We start from the raw sequence: 21,642 nt of genomic DNA on the forward strand, positions 1-21,642 counted from the left end.
ATTATTGTGTTATCAAATTATTTAATAACCTACATAGGGATTATTTTCTATCTGAACTACAGTGGAAGTGTCATACAATCATTAATTTATACCCTCAACTTTATCATCAGAGGTTCATTTTAATAAGTTAAAATTTTAGGCCAGCACAGACTACTGCGTTTTCAGGTTGGAGGGACAGTTTGCTTGTCAACACTTAAATGTCATCAATTCAAGCTTTTATTTAATTTGACGTTTATGAAAATGATTGTTACTTTCCAACACTTTGGTATCACACACACACACAAACCCGGCACCTTCAGGTTCTTGGGTTATTTAGGTCACAAAACCGCTGTAGGGACTGAAACCTTCAACATTTGTGGCTTGTGGCCAAACGCCAGCCGGTGACGTCACGCAGTGGGCGTCTTGCGGTGTGAGCTGATGAGAAACACCTGTTGTGATTTTCATGCTGCCTCCAAGTTTCCGACCCACAGGGAGCAGCACTGCAGCAGCTTTCTGCCATGATATCTGCTGTTGAGATTTAAACTGTGACTACCCGGGTTTCAAATTAAACTCCCCTTGTTTTTTTGTTCAGCTTTCAACGTGAAGGAGACTGGAATCATTTCCTGTTTATTTTTAGGTTTTTTTGTTTTTGTTTCAATACTTAAAAAGCCCAACTACGCTCCGGCACATTTTTTTCCTCTCGTTTCTGGCTTTCAGTGGAACATAAACACACCGGACTATTATTTTAGGAGCCACTGTGTGTGAAGTAGCTTTCCAAGACATTCATGGCGCGAACATTACTTCACATGTGAGCTAGCAGAGAGTTTGAATGCAGTGAGAGGGGTGTGTGGGGTGAACGCTAGGTGTCGTACCTTCACCTCTCCTTTCCTCGGCTTGCTATGAAATGTGACGGCGGGCTTTACGGCTGGTTTTGACTGCGGTGGTGGCGCCATGGTGTAAGCGGCAGATGAAGCCCGACTTTAACACAAAGTTCAGTCGAGCAGTCTGCCTCTGTGCGGCCTGTCTGCTCCTCACTCAGCCAGACGTCCAGCAGCAGACAGCGTGCGTCCTGGTTACGGCGCGTCACACGCTGCTGTCAGGTCACGTCTTCATCATGTCAGAAACATTCATCAATAAGATACTGATAACACAGCAGACACGAGGGCACTAATTATAGGCTTAGCCGAAGGATATAGCCTGTGCTCCTTGGACCCTCACCAAAAAATATAAAGTATATCTTTAATCTACAATTAGAGGAGCTATAGGTACATTTAAGCTGCATTTGATAGTAATTGTTCTTAAATAATTGTTCTGATAAATTCTCGTGATTGTGACTGAAACTGAACAATCTTTATTTTACTCAGACCCCTAAAAACGCCAATAAGGTCTCCATAAGACCTAGCTACACAAGTGAATAGCCTACTAATAAATAAAGTGCAACAGCTGTAGAGAAAAACTAAGTCATGACTTGATTTTATGTGCAAAAATGTTGGATTTTTTTTTTTCAATTAAAAAGAAATCAGGACACACGTTCAAAAAATAAAGACACCTGTTTATTCAAAAACAGTAAAAATAGTGCATGTATTTCCTCTTATTGTAGAATAACTGGTATTTTTATTTACACAGCATTTTAGGCACTTGAGTAAAGTCAGCAGACAGTGGAGCACATTCCAGCATTTATAGCCAGTGATAATATGTACAAAACAGACTCGAGACTCAGTGAATTTTGCAGACTGCAGCTCCCAGAGGAGTCGCAGAGAAGCCCAGCGTAGTGCTTCAGCTGGATTACACATCACACAGGTCAGGGTTGTCTCTGGGGTAGCAGTCAGCTGCATCTGGAAGGATCACTGGGGCACATGGGTAATGGAGTTCTGAACCATATGGACCATTATTTCACATTTGGGATTGCTGGCGGATGCCTCCTGGAGAGAAGATCACATGAAAGATTTTTCTATATGGTCCAATATAATATAACAAATAGACAGGATGTTCATGTGCGTCCCTAAAATGACCAATTAACACAGTTTAATAATCTATCATAGTTTTTAAGTTACGAGCGGCCGAGTCTACTCTGGGGTATAACACAGGTCACGACTTAGACTGAAGCTTCAAATGGAAAGTAATTCCAGCTCCCCAGCTTTATATGCCCATTTGTTCCTGAACGAATAAAACATTTTTCAAATAAAGCAAATATTAAAAACACAGGCCCACATCTCTACTGCATCTATAAAAATGTGCTGGCTGTCCAAGGAACAGCTCTGAAAAAAACTGGCCCCAAATTGTCACCTAATTGCTGACCCCTGGATTAAAAGCGTGTCATGAAAGACGTGAAAACCTTTTTTTAAACTATTACATGGTTTCATGGAGTACTGCGTGGGTTTGGCAGAATCTGAAAGACGAAGAGAGGAAAAAAGCGGTGAGTTACTTATTACTCTTAAACATCGGAGAGATGCACAACTTTGCAAGGAGCTGATCCAAAAGTTGGAGTTGTGTGAATCAGGATTCAGAGTTTTTCCCTGCTACTTTTTGTAGTTTTAATTGTCCATATGTTTTTGGATTTGCCATAATGCCACACATTTTATTTTCACATGTGTTTCCAGTGTCACCAGACTTAACAATGATGAGAACAAATATGTATGACAAAAAATAGACTCATAGCAGTAAGCTCACATCCAATGTATGTCTATAGGAGAGGTAGAGTCAGTAAGGAAAAGAGACTTAATGTTGGATGGAAAACACCAGGAAAGGAAAGAGGCAGACTGTATGCGGGAAAGAACCTAAAGAACCATTGGAGAGCACAGAGGAAATGAGGCAGAAAGAAAAAGGGAGAGACAGGCCAAAAGCAGGGGAGGAACCAGTGAAAGAGGAGAAGTGAAGAAATGTACAAGAAAAAGAAGTAGGGGGAAAAGGAAAAATAACGGCTATTGCATGAGGGAAACTGGGGAAGGCAATAAAACAAATGCATGCTTGGAGAAAGAGGGAAAGGGGGGATGAAGGACAGAGAGAAAGATGAAAACTTGACAGAGCGCTCAGCCTGTTGTCTCTGGCTCCAGTAAAAAGCTGCACAGAGAGAAGTCCTGTCTGCTGAGGCTGATGGGAAAGAGAATATGAGAAACACATTTTCCAGCAGACCCCCACCCAGCTCAAATAACAACTCCCTGTACCCCTGTGCCTCTGTGGCGCAAAGTCTGATTGTGAATATGTGAGTGTGTATATGCATATATGCCAACTGTTATGCCAGTGTTTGAATGACAGGCCTGAGGTCATGATGATATAACCGCTCAGGTTTTTTAAAGACCTAATTCTGTGGTTTCAGAGCTACCTTGGAACAGAAGATGGAGCACGGGTGGATTGGCCTTTGAGCTGCTGAAAGCCATCAGTACGCGGGGAAGCATTGCGTCCAGTGTGAGCAGGAACCCGAGGAGCAGGTGGGGCATGGCCACGAGTCACTGGTTTTTTAGAGCTGTGTGGAGAAGAGGTGTGTAAATGACAGCTGTACGTAACACAGCTTTCATTACTGCATACATCTATGCATCACTGTAGTCCATCTGTGTGCGTGTCTGTACCTGGAGGTCTGTATCCAGGAAGAGTCTACAGGTGGAGGCAGAGGGGTGGAGCAGGTAGAGGTGGAGATCTCTCCAATGACAGCGAGCGCCTCCTTCAGGGCAGTGTGTTTGCAGAGCACTTCCTCCCGATGCCGCTGCTGCTCCGGTGACTCATCCATCAGTGCTGAGCATTCTCCCAGAGCGTAGAGTTGGGCCAGAAGCTCCGAGCTAATGAACTCTTTCACCTACGTAGAGGGATTATAAACAGCTGTGACAAGTCAAAATGTTAAGACTTTGTAAAGTGATACTTTACTCTGATTTGGGACTACAACTCTAAATTCTTAAAGGGGTGTTGAAATTTTTTTTTTTCCCCCTATGGTTTCTTCTTTCTTTTTCACGTCATTGGAAAATACTCAAATAGGGTTTCAAATTGTGAATGCTTGTGTTACAGACAAAGGAATACAGATTTCACTTGGCCAAATTATGACAAAGATTGATGATTGATGAAAGTTACTTTAAAATGTTTGAGAGGCAGAAGGAGTGAAAGAGAGAGAGAGCAGGTTTTCCTGGAAGGGAAAAAATGATGAAACAGTTAAGAGTCTGGTCTGGATAACTTACGTTGTTGATCATGAGGTGCATGATTGCCTTAGGCATTATGTCCCTGATGGTCTTGTAGATGATGCCCATGTAGGAGTCAACCAGGTTACGAATGGTTTCCACCTGGCGCTCCAGCTGGGGGTCTATGAAGCTGTCCACAGCTCCATTTCCCTGTCCGTCCATGTGGGTGACAGACAGACAACATGGAGTTTAGAATAATTGCTATACGCTCCACACAGATTATGCTTCTTTATTTCTTTTAAAAATACAGTGATGTATAGTATTGTACATGTGCAGTGACTCCTGAGAACACAACTGGTGATTTCACACTAATACAGATGTGTGAGGCGATAAGGATTGGTCTCATGTATCGCCATATCTTGTAATCTGTTCTATGCTGGTGACGAGAAGTAGAGAGCCACTGTGGTAGGAACAAAGAGAGCAAAATAGAGGGGAACACAAAAGAGGGAGGTAAGCAGGAATGGGCAGAAGAAAGAAAAGGGGGAGTGGGTGAGGGACGAGGAACCGCTGATTAGAAACAGACTAGAACACACACACACACACATTGTAGTGACATCATGGGCCAAGAATGCTGCGCTGAAGAGCCAACGACAGAGCGAGATGGAAGGGGTGGGGGCTTTGCCTTTTCGCTATGGCAAGGGAGGAGAAGGGGGGAACATGGACATGGAGAGGGGGTATGGGGTTATGGCCAGGGTTTAAGGTTAGCAAAGGCTATGAGTGCATACATCACAAAGGTAAGGTGCAGGCAGGTGCTGCTCCCCACAGCTAAGGTCAGGTTTGGGTTTAATTAGGTTGCATTGGGGGTCAGGATACTAACGGTGACTTTCTCAGGGTAGACTCCGGCCCGGAGCAGAGAAGCCTTCCAGCTGTCCAGCTCGTCTTGAGTGTTACAGGCCAACTCCAGAGATTTGTAGTCCTTATACACGTTCCTGCAATTCATTTTAATACTGTCAGATTCCTCGAAAAACTACATAAGCCAGTGATAACAGTCTAAACTCAAGCAGACTTACTACAATACAGAGTAATATTCACATGAGTCAACCTCACAAAAACTTGTGTCATAGCAATATACCTAACTTGTTCACTCTGATGCTCCAGGGTAACATTAGCACACACAATGCTTAATCATCACATGTGACAAGCATTATCCAAAATAGGAAGACCGGCATTTTACTAATAAAAGGTAATTACTGCTTTTTCTGATGAACTCAGTGTAGATGATGCAGCCACATTTTTTAGTCACAATGTGTGGGATCGTTTCAGCTCAGTAACGTTAAGATGTTAAAATGGTATTTTTTAGCTGTGTGCTGCCTCCTCTCTTATCACGAGTAAACAAATATCGTCCTCTCTAGTACAAAAAGAGGGGTCACAGCTTCATGCCCTCTGAATTCAATTATCGCTGGGCTTGAGAGATGCTACTTTTGAGATGATGCCAGTCACCTATTATGAATCAGCAGAGTGTATCTAAAAGACGACATCAAAGAAAAAACTGCAACAAGACCACATGGATGATTTTGATGTTTGTATTCTAATGTTTTTAATATCCCTTTTCACTCAGCTGTCGACCCACTTTGTACACAAGTCAACAGTTATTGGAACAGGATGGCCTTAATGTGTAGCGACACATATGAATCACCTGCCTTTATATGATTGGACTTAAATGTGTAAAATGTGAACCTGGTAAATATGAGTAGATATAATTATAAAGAGCATTCCTTGACAACACAATAAGCTATGAAATCCAACTTGGCTTTTGTTCATTTCAAAGTTCAAAAGTTCAAAGTTGTTCACATACAGTTAAAGTATTGTGTGTAACTTTGCTGCTACTGTACATAGCTTTGAGTTGAATAATATATAATGAGTTAATAAAAATGTGATTGTATTCATTATTTGTTAACCTGCTCTTCATTATTTGGTTTGCATTATCAAGCAATTTACAGAAGCTACTAAATACATATTGGCTGAGTTTGTGTGTGAATAACTAATGCAGGCTGTCATTAGACTCTAACTTAATTTAAAGGGGAAGAGAGACTAAAATTAAGAACATGAATTGGAAAAAAAAAAAAAAAAAAAAAATCCAAGTCCAAGTGTCCCAGCCTGGTGTGATGTTTTGAATGGATAATGACCGCCTATTTGGGAAGTGCGCTGGCTGACCTGTGTCTCATTCTCCATCTTGTATAAATTAGTTGTTACAAGTGTAACACAATTCATTGGTGTAAAAAGAGTCTGTGTTCTGTATTAGGAACACAGGTCCTTAATGGAAAAGGGATATAACAGGTTGGGTCTCCAAATGTTGTTTGTTAAATGCATTATGATATATAATACAAAAACATGTAAAGAGAGAACAATTTACAGACAAACACCACATAGAGACATACTTGCAACAAGGTAGAAACACACCTTCGGACACACAACTTTCCCAACTGCTACGCCTGACACGACCTGCCTTGCTGCGACTTATCCCCTCATCTTCGTCATCTGTTTTCTCCCTGTTATTTATTCCCTCTTTCCCTCTCTCCTTCCTTTCACACCACCATAACATCTTGTGCTGTGAGGAGACAGCAGAACAAAGCAAGAAACAAGCAAAGGATCTGGAGAGGGCTGTGGCCCATCTGTTAAACATTTTTCTTTAATCACTCAGTTGTTTCTTTCCTCTTTTTGTTGTTCCCTTCTCACATTCAGAACACATAGCAATTAACCTCAAATATGTGAAACCTTTCTGCGTGTGTGAGAAGATCAAGAAATAGGCTGTCAGTTTGTATGCTCGTGGCTGTGTTGCGCTGGGTGAGGCTAATAAGTTAGGGCGTGGTGGCTAACAGACAGGGAGCCAGGCCAACGATGACAATACTAGAGCGCTATTACACTAAGATTAGGACACTAACATACGCACCGACAAGCGAGCGCACATTAAAATTGTTCTCTATGCAGATTTATGACTCACACAGTCCTTTTTTTTTCTAATCTCCTTTGCTATTCTCTCCTCTGCTTGTGGCCAGTGTGAGTTTTTTCACTCATCTTGAGGAATTCCTGCGCAGAGCTCTGACTGCTTTAGATTTGAAGAGTTTCCTGAGGTTTTTGATTACTGTCAGACAGGGACAAAACCACGGCAATGTCTGCCACACACACACACACGCACGCAAATACAGAAAGAGAAACAGAGAGAGTGAGGGCGCAGGAAAGGGAGAGGAGGGGGGGGGGGGGGCGCCATAGGACAGACTTTGACACATTCCTGGCCGATGGCTCTGATACTCTCTCTCCCGCTTTCTTTCTCCTCTCAACCCTTCCAATTCTTCTCTCTCCCTCCTTTTTGTGGTGAGTCGAGCAATTCTTTCCAAACAAGAGCAGCCTCATCTCTGATCCAAGCTCTCTGGCTTTGATTAGCTGCTTAATGAGCCTGCCGTCGGTATGCTGTGGTCTATACACACACACACACACACACACACACACACAGGCAAATGCAAATACACACATGTACACACGCACATGCACACACAAATCCAGTTTGTGTGTCCGAATGCAGCATAGCACAGTATTATAAACAAAGCCCACATGCTCTGGTACAATCAGCCAGGCTTTGGGTCGGCTCCAGCTCCTAAACACTCGCTCTCTTTTCTTTTTCTCTTATGCTCTCTCTTTGTTTCTCTGTCTCTCTCAATCAGTTTCACACACATTAGACCAACAAACCTAAACCCAGCTCTGCCCCTCAGCAGCCTGGCACTAAAAAAACGACACCCGCTCCAGCACCCACTGGATATCCTTTCAGTTCCGGTGGCAAAGTTGAATGGAAGAGGTGAAAGGAAGGGCAAGACACTGCTCTGACATCGCCTCCCTTTCCTCCCCTGACTTATCCACCCTTGTAAAATATCGCTGCAACTTCAGCGAGCAGGTGACAAGAACAAAACTCCCTACTCTGACTCATGCACTCACTCGTTAAACACGCACGTACACAAACACAGGCCTCTGGTCACACACATGCATACACAAACCTTGACTGTGTGTTGAAGATAGCAAAGACGAATTTGCTGGACATGAAACCTTTCTCAATGTCTCTGAGCCTTAAGTTGTCCAGAGGAAGCATGTACTTCTTCTCTTTCTCCTGGAAAAGACAAAATATGGCGAGATAAAAGTTGACAGAGGTATGCACAGTAAAATATGACATCACAAAGAGGTAAGCACAGGTGTTGATAGCAAAAAACAACACAGACTGAAGACAGTTCACTTGGGGGCTTTAGCTAAAATAGTTGCATGTCTGGTACTTAATATTTTTCAGGCTGCGCTGAGAGTAGAGAGTAGCCAGTGGGATCAAGAGACTTGAACTGTAAAAGGAAAAGTGTCAGAGGGTGAGGCGAAGAGGAGTTGTGTGAACACTGTGCTGCGCAGAGCATCCGAGTTCACATCAGATTCTGTCTGCCTGTCAGACTGACTCGCATTAACTTGTGGAAGAGAGACAGTGGGCGAGGGAGAGGGAAGGCAAAAGAGATGCCATGAGACTATAGTCTGTCATCACCATGGGGGACTTATGAATGACAGTAAACAGTTGGAAGAGTGCAGCACACAGGGTGAGGAGAACCAGACAGTATGGAGGCAGGGTACAGAGAACTGAAGTTGGGAGGGAGGGAATGAGAGAAGGAGTCCAAAAAAAAAAAGAGGGAGAGAGGCCGGGCCCACATGTGAAAGTCATTACTCAGACTCAAGCTCTAACACAACATTTCTCCTCGAGTGAAGCCCTTCCCCCCCCATCTCTCTACTCAGGCCTGTTCCCTCTTTCTAACCTTTGAGAAGGGGGCTTTCAGAAAACTGCTTTGGTGATATTCACAGCTGTGGATGAGGTAGAGATGAAGGAGAGACAGAAAAAGAGGGCTGACTTCCATAGAAAACAGAACTAAAGCATGCCTTCAAGAAAAGAGGGTTTCCCTAAAATCCTGGATGTTGTCTTGGTGGTTGTGTGTGTATGTTTGTGTGCATGCACGTTCGTGAGTGTGTGTGCATCTGCGTTTGAGCACATGCACACATGTGGCTTTAGATGCGAGTGTGCTGGTAGTACATTGGTCTTCCCTCTCTCAGTGCTCCCCTGAACCCTACGACTCTCTTCCTCCGTTCCTCTTTCCTTTTTTCCAAAGGGGCCCACTTCCTGTAACAGAGGCTGAAAAAAATGACAGAACGGGATTGGCGCTCATACTGCAACATCTGGGATCGCTTTAGACAGAGGGGGAGGAGACTGGAGAGAGTATAGGGTGCTCTGATGGGGTAGAAATAGAAAGTAGAGATGAGGAAGAGAGGAAGAGGAGGGATAGAGGGGGATAGAAGGATAGAGAGGGGTGACTTTTGCGTGAGTAGATGTGGAAGGGTTGAGGAACCTGGAGAGCAGGAGAGAGTGTGCTGGAGAAGTGGGGAGAAACTGCAGACCACTCCAAAGTTGATTCCCCATGGGTCCCATCAACCCATATATGGCTGCTAAGTTCCTCCCTAACTCTCTCTCCGTCTCTCACTCCCCTTATTTCCTTATGCCTTCCCTGAGTGAACAGGCAGATCCCTAGCTGAATGAGTAAATGTGCCACGTCAAGACTGGATACTACGCCGGGACACAGCCCTGCGGACGCCTGACCCAAGATACACTGACATCTCCGGAGGAGGGACACCCGTAGGAGTGGATGTCTGATGTGCATGTGAGACCCCTCGCCCTGCAACACGGCACCGACACAGGATAAGAAAGAAGATAATAAGAGAGGAAACCTTTTGGCCGACAACCCTGCGACACGGGCCGGACTGCTACCAACTATCCAGAGCGGGGGGAAAGGCGAGACCGAAGAGAAGAGAGAGTGAGAAAGGGTCCTGCTCCGTCATCCCAGTGTTCAGACTACCTGTTCAGGATCTTACTGGTGTACAGTAGTCTGCACATTGGTTAGACTGTGCAAGGAAGCGCTTCAGCAGCTTACACGAATAACACATACATACCCATCAAGACTCAGGATGAAATCTGCATGCATGCATCTGTGCTGCGGCGAATCCAGGGTCTAATATTCTCTGATGTTTCTTGCTTAAACATGTGGAAATGTGTTTAAATGTGCATACACTAACACCTACTTTTAATACTTTAAAATGTAGTCATCAACTATGTCGTGATTCAAGCGTAATGAGATCCATTTTGTAGCGTTTGTCAGCTGTGTAAATGGCGAGTGATGCATTCAAGGCAGAGAAGTTTACATACAGCAAATTCCAGCAAGAAAATCTATAACTAGTGACTGACTGAAGTTTTTCCAACATTCAAGGCATAACAGCTGTAAATATTTTTTTGTTTTTTTTGTTTTTAAAGCAAACTCAGTATAGAAAAGCGTTAAACTGACTGATTTTGCCTCACATTTTGGGTATTTTGTGTGTCTGCATGTGCATCTGTGTGGCAATATGATAACTTTTACGTTCACAGACATCATGGCACTGCTTCGTGTATGCTCGTGTGTAAGTGTGTGTCTTCTAGGGTGGTATCATACATCAGACCTGCTGTGTCTGAAGCTGTGTCTTCTCTTCCTATAGACTAATGGATTTGAGATATGGAACAGGCCTCTCTCACACACACACACTCACACACACACACAGAGGGGAGCATCTAGATTAAGTGTATAGGCATGAGCCGTCTGTTTTTCTTCAGGCAGCCTGGTGGAGCCCTGGCAGTTGAGGGGTGAAGGAATGTATGTCTGTTCAGTGTGCTACAGAGATTAAACTCTGGACTATTATGCTGCACTCTCAGTATGAGGTCAAAGCAGGGTACGACTGTTGTAGTACACGGAAGAGAGATGCTCCGTACGGCCTTTAAGTTGTTAAAAAATTGGAGTGTGTAGAAGCAAAGGATGGAGCGGGGAGTTTGGAAGGGGAGATGATGGGGGTGGGGGGACAGGGGTATTTGTGAGAGAAACTGTGGAGGAGTTAAGAGGAGAGAGGGGGAGTCAAAAGGGGAGGTCTGCAGTGTAGAAACAGCCATGTGGGATTTCTCTGGGCAGATCTTGGAAGCTGGTGTTTGGACAAAGCTTCAAATTTTCCAGCCAGGAATGTGCATAGTCCCAGGGAGACTGCCAACCACAGAAAGGGGGAGAGAGAGAAAGAAGGGGAGACAGAGGGAGAGAAAGGAGGAGAGGAAAAGGCAACAGAGGTAAAGAAAGAGAAAATAAAAGTGGGGGTCGCAGCAGAAGAAGAAAAAGAAATGTCTGTGGAGGTAGTGTGGGCGGGGAGAATGAGAGCGGGAACTGCAAGAGAGAAGAAGCAGAAGCTTGGCTTGCATGACAGTGTGTGTGTGTGTGCACACACAGTTGCATTTGGAAAGGCAGTAGATCTGCTCTGATAACATGGGTGACTGACAATGAATTAAGGTCTTCAAAACACATTAACAGCTGATAAACCCCCCAACATAGTGAAATGGTACAATGACTAATTGAACCTAAATGACTTGAAAAGATTTAGACGGTCACACAAGCTTTAATCCTTGTAGACAAACATACGTGTCTCACTGTAATCTGCAGACACACAAAATTTGTTTCTCTGATGTGGTCACCAAATACTTGCTTGCCTGTCTTTGTATTATTTGTCGCAGATGTGTTAAGTCTGTGTGCATGTGCAAGTTGATTGGTAAATGCTTAGTAAGGAGGATGACAGTCAGAGGAAACCTATAACACTGCTTGTGTACAATATGCATGCCTGGGGCTGTGTCTGGGAACACTGTGTTCAAGTGAACCAGTGTTTATCTGAAAAGTGACTGTGTCTGTCTAAATGAGTGTATATTTTTCTCCACTATTTGCATGCCAGTTTGTTTACATCAGACTCTGCATGTGTACTGTATACTGTATATACAAGTCTGTTCACTGTGTGTGTGTTTGAGCGTGCATGTGTGTGTGTGTGTGCGTGTGTGTGTGTGTGTGTGTGTGTGTGTGTGTGTGTGTGTGTGTGTGTGTGTGTGTGTCTTAGTTTGGCTTGGGGCAGCTCCAGCTGTGTCAGAGTGAGCCGCTCCAAATGCCTGAACTCCCAGAAGAGGAAGAAAAGGGGGAGTAAGGGGAAGAGTGAACGAAGAGCGGGACGAATGGGGAGAGGGGAGGGCGTCAGAGGAATGAATGGGGGAAACGGAGGGGCTCAGTTGCAGGTCCAGGTGGCAGGAGAGAAAAGAGTAAAAATGGTTAGCTGGGCTGAGAAACAGGGTTAAAGATGCTCTTCTACTTGTGCATATAATGGTGTCAAATGTCACAAAGCTTCCACAAACACAGGGTCCATCTGTTTAGTTTCAGCCACAACGCAGCTTTCAAACTATGTTAGTGTGGTTACCAAGACCAATAACCTATTCGTAAAAGCGCTCTACGCACTGTTTCTGTTTAGTTAACGATTCCTGTCAAACAATACCACACATTTTTACCCACAACAGCATCTTCACAAATATAACACATTAGTCAAAGGTACAAATGTGCCTATATATGCTCTCCTCCTCTGATCTCACTTCCTGTTCTCTGCCCTTCCCTCTTCCCATGACATCGACTGTGACAGGATGAGACTGTTGTGGTGTGTCTGCCTGTCTACACTTGCTGTGCAGACCTTCTGCTCCTGTACAGCAGGCACAGACAGGCAGACAGATGGCAGCCCCACTGACATCAGAACAGGGACCATAGGACAGCCAACCACTTCAATGAAACTGCAGGATCAAACTGTTGCGTCGTTATCAACAGATGACAGATTTTTTCCCTTCTACTTAATCATCTCTCATCTTCCCGATTAACATACTGTTTCAAGCTGAGATGTGTTAATAAACTCTTCATGACTCAAGTGTATCGCTGTGTTTGACTTGCCTATTTTCGCATTTTAGTCCAAATTATAACTTGAAAAGACAGGGAATTAAATGAATGTGAAGGCCTCACCTCATCATCCTTGAACCAGGACAGGCTCTGAGCAGTGAGAATGAACCAGTACTCCTTGGCTCCACCTTTCATGATGCCGATGTTGTTGACGATCAGCCAGCCCTTGCGTATGACCTGCAAAACAGTCAAGGGTAAGAAGCTCAAATGGCTGGACTGACAGCAGCAATGGCATTGACAAGAAAACAAGAAGCAGATACACACAATGAGAGCGGACCTTTTGGTGAGAATAGGAGGAAAAATTGGAGAAAGTTGACAGTGGAGAGATAAAAACTTGCAAGTTAGACATTTGTGAAATATATGATGTAGCAACCATGGAGCAATCACCAAATAATTCAGCCATGTTTCCTGACCGCCAGTGGACACTGGTCAATAAGAAGAGGACTAGCTGTACAGGTAAAGGCAAACACAATAAGCATAGAAACAAGCATATTTGGAGATAAGAACAGGAAGGTAGAGACTGGAAAAAAAGATGTGTGATGAATTAGGGAATGGGAAGCATGAGATGACATAGAGATACCAAGAAATGACATATACATCCTGAAAACTTGGAAAATATTAACATCTGCAAATATGCATGGAGCTGACGGTAAAGCATATAAGAATACTGAGAACACTGAGAGGGAAATAAGGTGTGTATAATTAGCAGTGTGTATCAGTGGAAGATGATGAAAAACATGATTAATAAAGCTACAAGCCACTTTGCCAGTGTGCACGTTTTCTGCCGTCAGTAGCATGCAAACCCACAACCCTTTAGCGTGAATCCTGCACACATAGATCTCCAGTAGAGGCAGCAGTGAGAGAGTAGGCTTTAAGAGATTGGTATCCTACTATTAGACTTGAGAGAGGGGCCACACCCTGGAGAAAAAACAGGAGATGAAGAAGCAAAATTAAGATGGAGGTCAGTTGTTCCTTGTATTCACTTTGTTGGGGACGACACTGATGTTGATAATTTAATAGTTATTACTATTAAAGCAACGTGAAAGTTGTTTGCATAAATAAATGAGATTTTTTGATTTTTTAAAGCTGTGTTTGAAATGTAATCCTATTATATCAAGATTACAGAATAAACAAAATCATACTGGGATTGTGTCTTTAATTATCCCAGCTTTAAAATGTGTCACAAAAATATTATCTTACACATAAATCATAGAAGATTGAGACAAAAAAAACAAAAACAAAACGGCCTCCTTTTCGCTTGACTGCATTCCTGTAAGAAGCCAAGATCAACTCTGGTTGCATGATTTGATCCCCTTCAGTAAGATCTGCCCCCAAACACTAAATATCTCCAATTTATCTGGAGCTATGAATGCTGATTAATGCTGATTAATACATAACACATGGGCCGGTGACGTCACTGTAAATGAGAATGGAAAAAAATAAAACTGTAAGATGGATGGAAAAGGTTTAGTTCATAACCATGCACACTCATACTGTGCACTACCGACAACCACTGATCTCAGGGTTCCATTTTGAGTGTCGTTATCTACGATGTACAAGCTATCATGCACAAGTATGTACATACTATGTATATTTTGCATAATAGTGACAAAGACATTTCTGAATGAGAAGGGAAACAATACTAAAAGTGCATAACCAGGCTTATTGTTTGGCCTGAGGGTGATTTAGTCAAGGTATGGTAAAATATTTGGGATATCATTGGGATATTCAGTTGACAGCTTATATTTCTGGAGATACTAGTCAGGTAATCAGCAATGTCATTAGGATGTACATTCTGGGGACCATGAAAGATTTTATTCAACATCTTCTAAATGACTTAACTATCCAGAGTAGTTGCTGAGATCATTCACTCTGACTTTATCTATTGTTAGTGCCATCTCAAGAGCCGCGCTGCTACTGTGGCTAAAAATACTGTAAGGATTTTTTCCTGCTAAATTCTCACCTGGTTTCCTGCAATCCCTACAGCAATCTTCTTATTGCTTTGGTTGTACATCTGCTGGGCACTGAGAGAGAAAAAGAGTGCATGTTAACTTTATTAGTGTGTTACAAGTTTATAGTTCATTACATTTAACATATTTAGTGACAGAGTTCAAAACTGATGAGAGGTTACTCACTTAGCAAAGCCAATGAAATCTTCGTGTTTGGTATTTATGTAGGCAAGCTGTATGTCGATGAGCAACAAGATCTGAACAGAGCAGATGTACATTAAGTAGAGATAAACAGAGCCTGTGCAATTGAAATATCCAGTAGTGTGATGTCAAACTGATGTGTCAATGCAATGTCCAAATGTGTGTGAATCACCTGATCTCTGCATTTACTCTCTTGCTCCCGAATTTCAGTGGTTATAATTCTCTCTGTTTCATCTTGCAGTTTGGGAAAGGAACTAAGCTATAGAGAAAAAATACCAGGGGTTGGTTAAAGACTGTTTTGACACATTGAAACACAGTGCATCGCTCACACAGAGATTTATACCTTGTTGACACACTGGTACACAGTGGTGAATAGTTCTTGACTGACCAGATCCACAAATTGAATACACGGTCCCTTTAGGCTTGTTATCTGTTTCTTGACTATCACTTCAAAGGCCATGTCAGGAGTGAACAGACCTGTCCTGTAGGGAAGGAGGGGTAGGTGGAGGAAAGGAAAACATTTTTTTTAAAAACATACAAAACAAAATGTTAGGTTGGCCGCAGAAAACAAAAAATATCACAGCAGAAAAATGTAAAAGCATTTGACTATTATGCTCAGAACACCATACAACACCTGACTCCATGGATGTTTCTGATGGCATAGGTGATCTCCTGCCGCAGCTTCCCCTCATCAGACTCAATCTGGAGACAACCACAGTACATTGTTAGTCAGAGTTGAGCAGTTGGCCAACTGGCTTTAGCAAGCTCTACATGTGCATGAAGACAATCAAAACCAATACATAGAATCACACACCTTGACCAGTTCATAAGGGAAGCGCTCATGGAAGATTTGGTTTATCTTTGCACCTCCTGACAGATTAATGGTGTCTATTTTGTCACCTGAGCCTTCGATTAGCTTCTCAAAGTCAACAGCCAGGCGCTGAACTGACCTGAGGAGAAGAAACAGACAGTGCATGTGAGAATGCCCCCTGACTTTCTTTTTGGAAGAAAGTGTTGACCCTGGCCAGTTTAATCATTTGTAAAGAAGTGCCTCTCAAACTAAAACTATGTTTATTGAATATTTATCCTTACTACAACTTTGTGACTTCTAAAAATGAAAGATCCTTAGTCAATATCTGCTAAAAGATATATAGCCTGCTCACGGAAAAAGAGAAATCTTGTCTTACTTCACAATGGTTGACAGGAATTACTTTTTACTTTGCTTTAGAAAAGATAAGCTACACCGCAACACTACAAAGAACAAGCTTGACAAGTTTTGGGAAATTTGGAAGGTTTTCTGTAATTTCCTTGAGAACAATGCTATTGAAGTAGAAAGCGAATAAAGAACTGAACTGAGCTGATGTGATTTGTGTTGATGTGATGGTTGTGGTATATATAGAGTCTTGTAATATAAATATACTGTGTGTATATTATACATATGTATAGGTATGTGTATATGCTGAGATGATATAATTTTGTACCTTTAGAATGCTGACTCTTTTTTTAACCACATGTGCCTTCTTGTTCTATGTTGTTCCTTGTTTGTAAAATTAACAAAATATTCAATAAATAAAGATAAACATAAAAAAAAAAGAAACAGACAGACAAGGCAAAACACTGATATATAACTAGGTGAAAAGACAAATAAATTGGTATACATGCGCACAGAAAATGAGTGACTGACTGACTGTAGGAGTGTCTTGGTCCTGCTTGCAGGGTCATCAGGATTATATTGTTTGTACTCTTCAGCCTCTTTGTTCACAGCCAGAAGCTGGTTCTGCAGACGAGTGCGGAAGGCTGGAAGAGTGTCTCGAATGTGGTTTGTCAGTTGCTGCAAACAGAAATTATGAGTAACAGTACCCACCCTTAACCTATTTACTTCTCTATGTGGTCGTGTGGTGTGTGTTCTAACCTGGTTGAGGATTTTTTGTAAATATGGTGTGCCCATGCTTGCAGCCATGTGTCTGTAGGCCGGGTGGGACAGGAAGAACTTTTCCTCTGCAAGCAGAGCTGCCTTAATATCCTTTTTCCCATCAATGTCCTTCTGACTGCGGTTCACCACTCCTATATAACCTGTGGAGGAAGAGATGAAAAGGGAAATGAAGAGCATGTGATCATTGTAAGGAAGACAATGTGCAACAAGAGAAAGGAACAATCAAGGACTTTGATGTAAAACAGATTCAACTCTTATTTTCTGACGTGTCCTTGGGAACTCTTCCCAGACCGCCATTTGTTCCATTAAGACTGTAGCATACAAGCAGGAAATGAGTATGTTTGTGCAACAGCAGGACATGTGGTATAAAGCGGGCCAAATCCCCTATTTAATACAGTAATAGATGTAATAGCACTAGGCTCCATATCTAATGCTTCAGCTCTATGCTGCTACTAGGGCAGTTATTTCAGTGGGCTTCCATGGCTAATGCATTAGCACTATAGGAGAAGCATGAGGAAGCCTGCACCTGGTGGTGCTTTACTATGATGCCTTTTTCCTTGGTTCTCTCTCTCTCTCTCTCTCTCTCACACCCACACATACACACAGAGCACACTTTACTAGCCATCAGACATGCTGTCCCCCAGTCCTCCTACTCACACTCTTGGCTGTTACACGAAACAGTACAGTGAATAATATAATCACTTACAGTCTGTCTATCATATAAATACACACAAGCATAAATGTGCATGGATGCCATACAAATTACTTATCTTTTAACACATGGCACAACCTGATGAAATATTGTAAATGGATATACAGACAGTTAAGAAAAGAGACACAAAGAGAGACCGTTAGAGGGACAGAGATAAAAATGTAAAAAAAGACAGAGGGAATGAGTGCTTGGTTAACTTGAGAGTGAGCTTCTGGTGGGTGATTGCAGACAATATTAGAACGTCAGTCCTCTCAGTGTGACTGGATTGTGGTTTGGTGGCTCAGCACACAAGAACACATGCACGCAAACATAAGCAGCACACCTCTGCGTAGGGGAAGCAACCTGTTCTCTAGTATTTCCCGGGCATCTGTTCCTTTATCCATCAGGTCCAGTTTAGTGATTACGCCTATTGTACGCTGGCCTGAAGGGAAGGAGAAAAATACAGCAACTTTTATAGCTTCAAAAGAGATTTTACGAAAATAGAAATATTATATGACAACTCCCTCAACCTTTTAGACATTTTCCTTGTAATCATGTGAAAATTAACCCTAGTTTAAATCAGGGTGAAGTATCAGCCCCATAAATTCAGCATTAAATCAGTGTACAATCAGTGTGTTTCTCAAAGACACCTTAGTGAGAAGTCACACTTGGCTTACCCTGTGGGTCAACATCTTTGGCCAGTTTCAGTGCATCAGAGTTGGCCAGGTCAGTGTTAGCAGGCGTGACAGCCAGAATGAGACAGTTTTCCTTACAGATATACTGCATGATCATGTCTCGTATCTGGTACTCTATATCTGCTGGCTGGTCACCCACAGGCAACTTGGTGATGCCGGGCAAGTCCACAAGAGTCAGGTTCAGCACTGCGAAACACACACAAGCACATTCAGAACAGTGCATATAAACACACACATTATTAAAATTAGACTTTGTGTGAATGGATGTTACCATGTGGTGAATATATCCGTAGGCCAATGGGGATAGGAGAGATGCCCTTATTAGATCCTGTGACTCTGCACGTCTCTGCCTCTATCTCCTGGCGAATCTCATCAAAGTCTGTGAAATTCTTTCCCTTACAATGGAGAAATTCACCGTACTCTGGAAAAACATCAGTTAAACAATGATACATTTGTACTGCGCTTTTAATTTTAGACTATCTTTGAAATATCAGGCGCACCCAGTGCATCAAAAATATTTGCTGCTGTTTTATGTTTTTATGGCTCAAGTCATAAGGGCATAGAACGGTAAAGCAAGATGCATAAATGCAATTTAATTAAGTTTATTTGTGATTGCACTCTTCCAGCAAATTTCTATGTTATTTGAGTCTTTTTTCAGTAATGCAAATGTTGCATTAGGCATTAGAGGCTAGAAGTTTTTAAAAAAATGCAGGATATGGTCTAATCTCAATTCCAGAACTATCTCGCCAGTCTGGCTCTGTCATTATGAAATGTCATACTGCCACCTGGTGGCAGCTTTGAGGTACAGGTTGAAATGACCTGAAAATGATTCAATGAATATGAATGTCTTGCCTACCAGTGTCAGCACTGAGCAGCTGAAGAATTAAAGGTCTGCGAGTAACAATTCCTGAACCACGTGGAAGGAAGTCTCTGTTGGAGAGGAAACATTGAATTGGAAAAAGGATACAAACACACACACACACACAGGCAAACTGCCACTGGTCTTCAATGCAAAAGCTCACAAATGTCATTTTTGAGATATTAGCTTGACACATACCATTTATAACTTAACCCAGTGAACATGCCCACATGAGAACATTACACTAAAAGACTTTGGCCTTATAGGAACTGTCTGACTTAAACAGTCAGCTGTACATTGCAAAGGGTAAAAATAATCCACCCTCTATAAAAATCAGATTCAGGAAGTTTGTTTTTCTGCATCCTGCAATGGATCAAACATCTGGCACAGAGCTCAGCAGAGGGGTGTCACAACATAGTCATGACTGAAACAAAGAACTGACGTGATAAAATATCACATCACAGGAAGGCAAGCATTAAGAGTCTTCAACATTTTGGCCTGCAGGGCCTACTATTCAAGACAATACATAGGTCTCCTTCACTTAACAGAGCTCCAGTGTCTCGGCTATAATGGTTGGAGGAAGCTGGGAAACTTACTGACCAGCATTCCTGTTGGACGGGATGACAGCACTTAACCCTGTCATCACATTGAACAGCACCATCTTACTTGCATTTAAATTTACCAAAACAACTCTGAGTGAGCTGCGTTACCTTTAGACCTCAAACTTGGCAAAAGAGATTTGCACATTAAAGTAAAATACTGCATTGATTTAACAGTGTGGTAATGTCTTTTATTGAGTTTGGACTCATTGATTTTTCTAGCACCTTACAAAGATTTAGTTGGGTGGGAGCGGGCGGGGGTTATCCTGCATTACCTTTAGACCTCAAAATTTAATCAGTGAAAAGGTCAGATTAAGTTTTCACTGAACAAAGCTCTGAAAGGTATTGACTGAGAGACTCATATGTTTACGAAAAGAAAGTAGCTTCCATTGTTTTCCCAAGAGCCTGGGTGTGAGATAAGCTGCTGTACTGGCTACTGTCATACAGACAGGTCACCTCTGGTATCCACTTCATACTAGCAAATATAGCCATAGCACTAGTGCTGGGAGGAGATCATGATGTATGAGGTGTGAACACAGTGATTTCAACAGTACATTGAAACTGATTACATTAGTCTTAAGATTTGGTTTCAATTCAGTGGTTCACAGATCCTTGTTTATAAGGACTGTCCCAGCCCTTGCATCACAAGTCACATGGCCTTTACTTTTACATTATAAGCACTTCTCAACAGCTCTATTACAAATTCAGATTTTGATTAGTACTAACTGCAGATTCCTGGCTTATTTTTAGAGCATCAGTAACTTTATCAAGCAATAATAAAGCCATTAGTAACAATTTAAAACCCTATACTTAGAAAAAAATACTTTTTGATATCTACTTAGAAAAATGTTCTTGATATCCTGCGTCACCTGTTCTCATGAATTTCGCTGATTTCACTGTGTTCGGTTTACCTGCCCACAAAACTTTCCAGGACGGAGCTCTTTCCTGCGCTCTGTCCGCCCACTACTGCGATCTGCGGAAGATGGAGGCTGCAGCTCTGTCCCACGCAGCTCAGGGCTTCTTGCAGGCGGTTGACCAGCGGGATCAGCTCCTCCATCCCACGGTTGCCCATCGCAACGGAGTAGCAGCCCGTCTACCTGCCCGGCTCCTTTCAATTCTGTTTTACGCACCTTCTACGCTACACCACTCAGCAGAATAGCTACCATTGTTAATGCTTACTTACGGTTATGCTGTGTTCGTTGTTAAAATGTAGAAAAACCTCATAATAACACTCCTCTTGACAGTGGTGAAGACTTCAAAAGTCCGAGTCTTTAGCAGCCGTTGATAATTACGTTAAATGAGTTGTCGTCCGTGCGTCTGGTAACGTAAGTGCCCAAGTTTGTGTTCACAGACAAGAAGACCTCGAAGGCAGCTTGTTATAGATATAGGCTACCAGTCTTTTTAGAAGTCCGAACGCTCGCAGTGTATCGTTTCCGTCAAACCTCTGGAAACATTTAAGAAGCTAGTCGCTAGCTTATTAGCCGCTGCCGCAGATTTATGAGGAGAAAACATACTACTTTGACAGCTAACGGAATCAAGTTTTCAGCGCATGCGCGGTAATCGGAAAATGTAACTAGGCAATCCCCTTTCTGCTTGAGAGACAAACTTCAGAGCCAATTATAAAAGTACCCTAACTTATCAGACACCGGGCAAGTACTCCCTCCTCCTCCGACAGCTATTTAAAATCCGTACACACCCTGTACTGCAGCCCCATAAACATTACAACCAGAACCAGCGTGTGGATTCAT

The 21,642-nt window shown here is 42.5% G+C and overlaps 1 protein-coding gene across 1 annotated transcript; it reads right to left on the bottom strand.

The window, feature by feature from the left end:
- Nucleotides 1–1,510: 1,510 nt before the first annotated feature.
- On the bottom strand, nucleotides 1,511–21,360 carry dnm3a (dynamin 3a). Its single transcript, XM_053323150.1, has 21 exons — nucleotides 20,806–21,360; nucleotides 19,293–19,366; nucleotides 18,708–18,857; nucleotides 18,419–18,622; nucleotides 18,085–18,183; nucleotides 17,030–17,190; nucleotides 16,806–16,948; nucleotides 15,932–16,067; nucleotides 15,752–15,819; nucleotides 15,461–15,599; nucleotides 15,290–15,376; nucleotides 15,103–15,173; nucleotides 14,931–14,991; nucleotides 13,859–13,885; nucleotides 13,031–13,144; nucleotides 8,129–8,238; nucleotides 4,960–5,071; nucleotides 4,143–4,292; nucleotides 3,546–3,769; nucleotides 3,302–3,472; nucleotides 1,511–1,901 (listed from the first exon to the last, which is right to left on the bottom strand). The coding sequence occupies exons 1-21, from the start codon at nucleotides 20,964–20,966 to the stop codon at nucleotides 1,868–1,870; spliced, it is 2,496 nt and encodes an 831-aa protein (XP_053179125.1). The 5' UTR covers nucleotides 20,967–21,360; the 3' UTR covers nucleotides 1,511–1,867.
- Nucleotides 21,361–21,642: the final 282 nt, after the last annotated feature.

This window comes from Scomber japonicus, chromosome 7 (genome assembly GCF_027409825.1).
Source record: "Scomber japonicus isolate fScoJap1 chromosome 7, fScoJap1.pri, whole genome shotgun sequence".
Classification (NCBI taxonomy): Eukaryota; Metazoa; Chordata; class Actinopteri; order Scombriformes; family Scombridae; genus Scomber; species Scomber japonicus.

Coding starts and splice junctions, on each gene's coding strand:
- dnm3a (XM_053323150.1), bottom strand. CDS start 20,966: ATGGGCAACCGTGGGATGGAGGAGCTGATCCCGCTGGTCAACCGCCTG. Junction 18,858..19,292: donor GCTGCTCAGTGCTGACACTG/GTAGGCAAGACA, acceptor ATGTTTTTCCAG/AGTACGGTGAATTTCTCCAT. Junction 13,145..13,858: donor CCCCTCTCTCAAGTCTAATA/GTAGGATACCAA, acceptor ACTGTTTTGCAG/GTCATACGCAAGGGCTGGCT.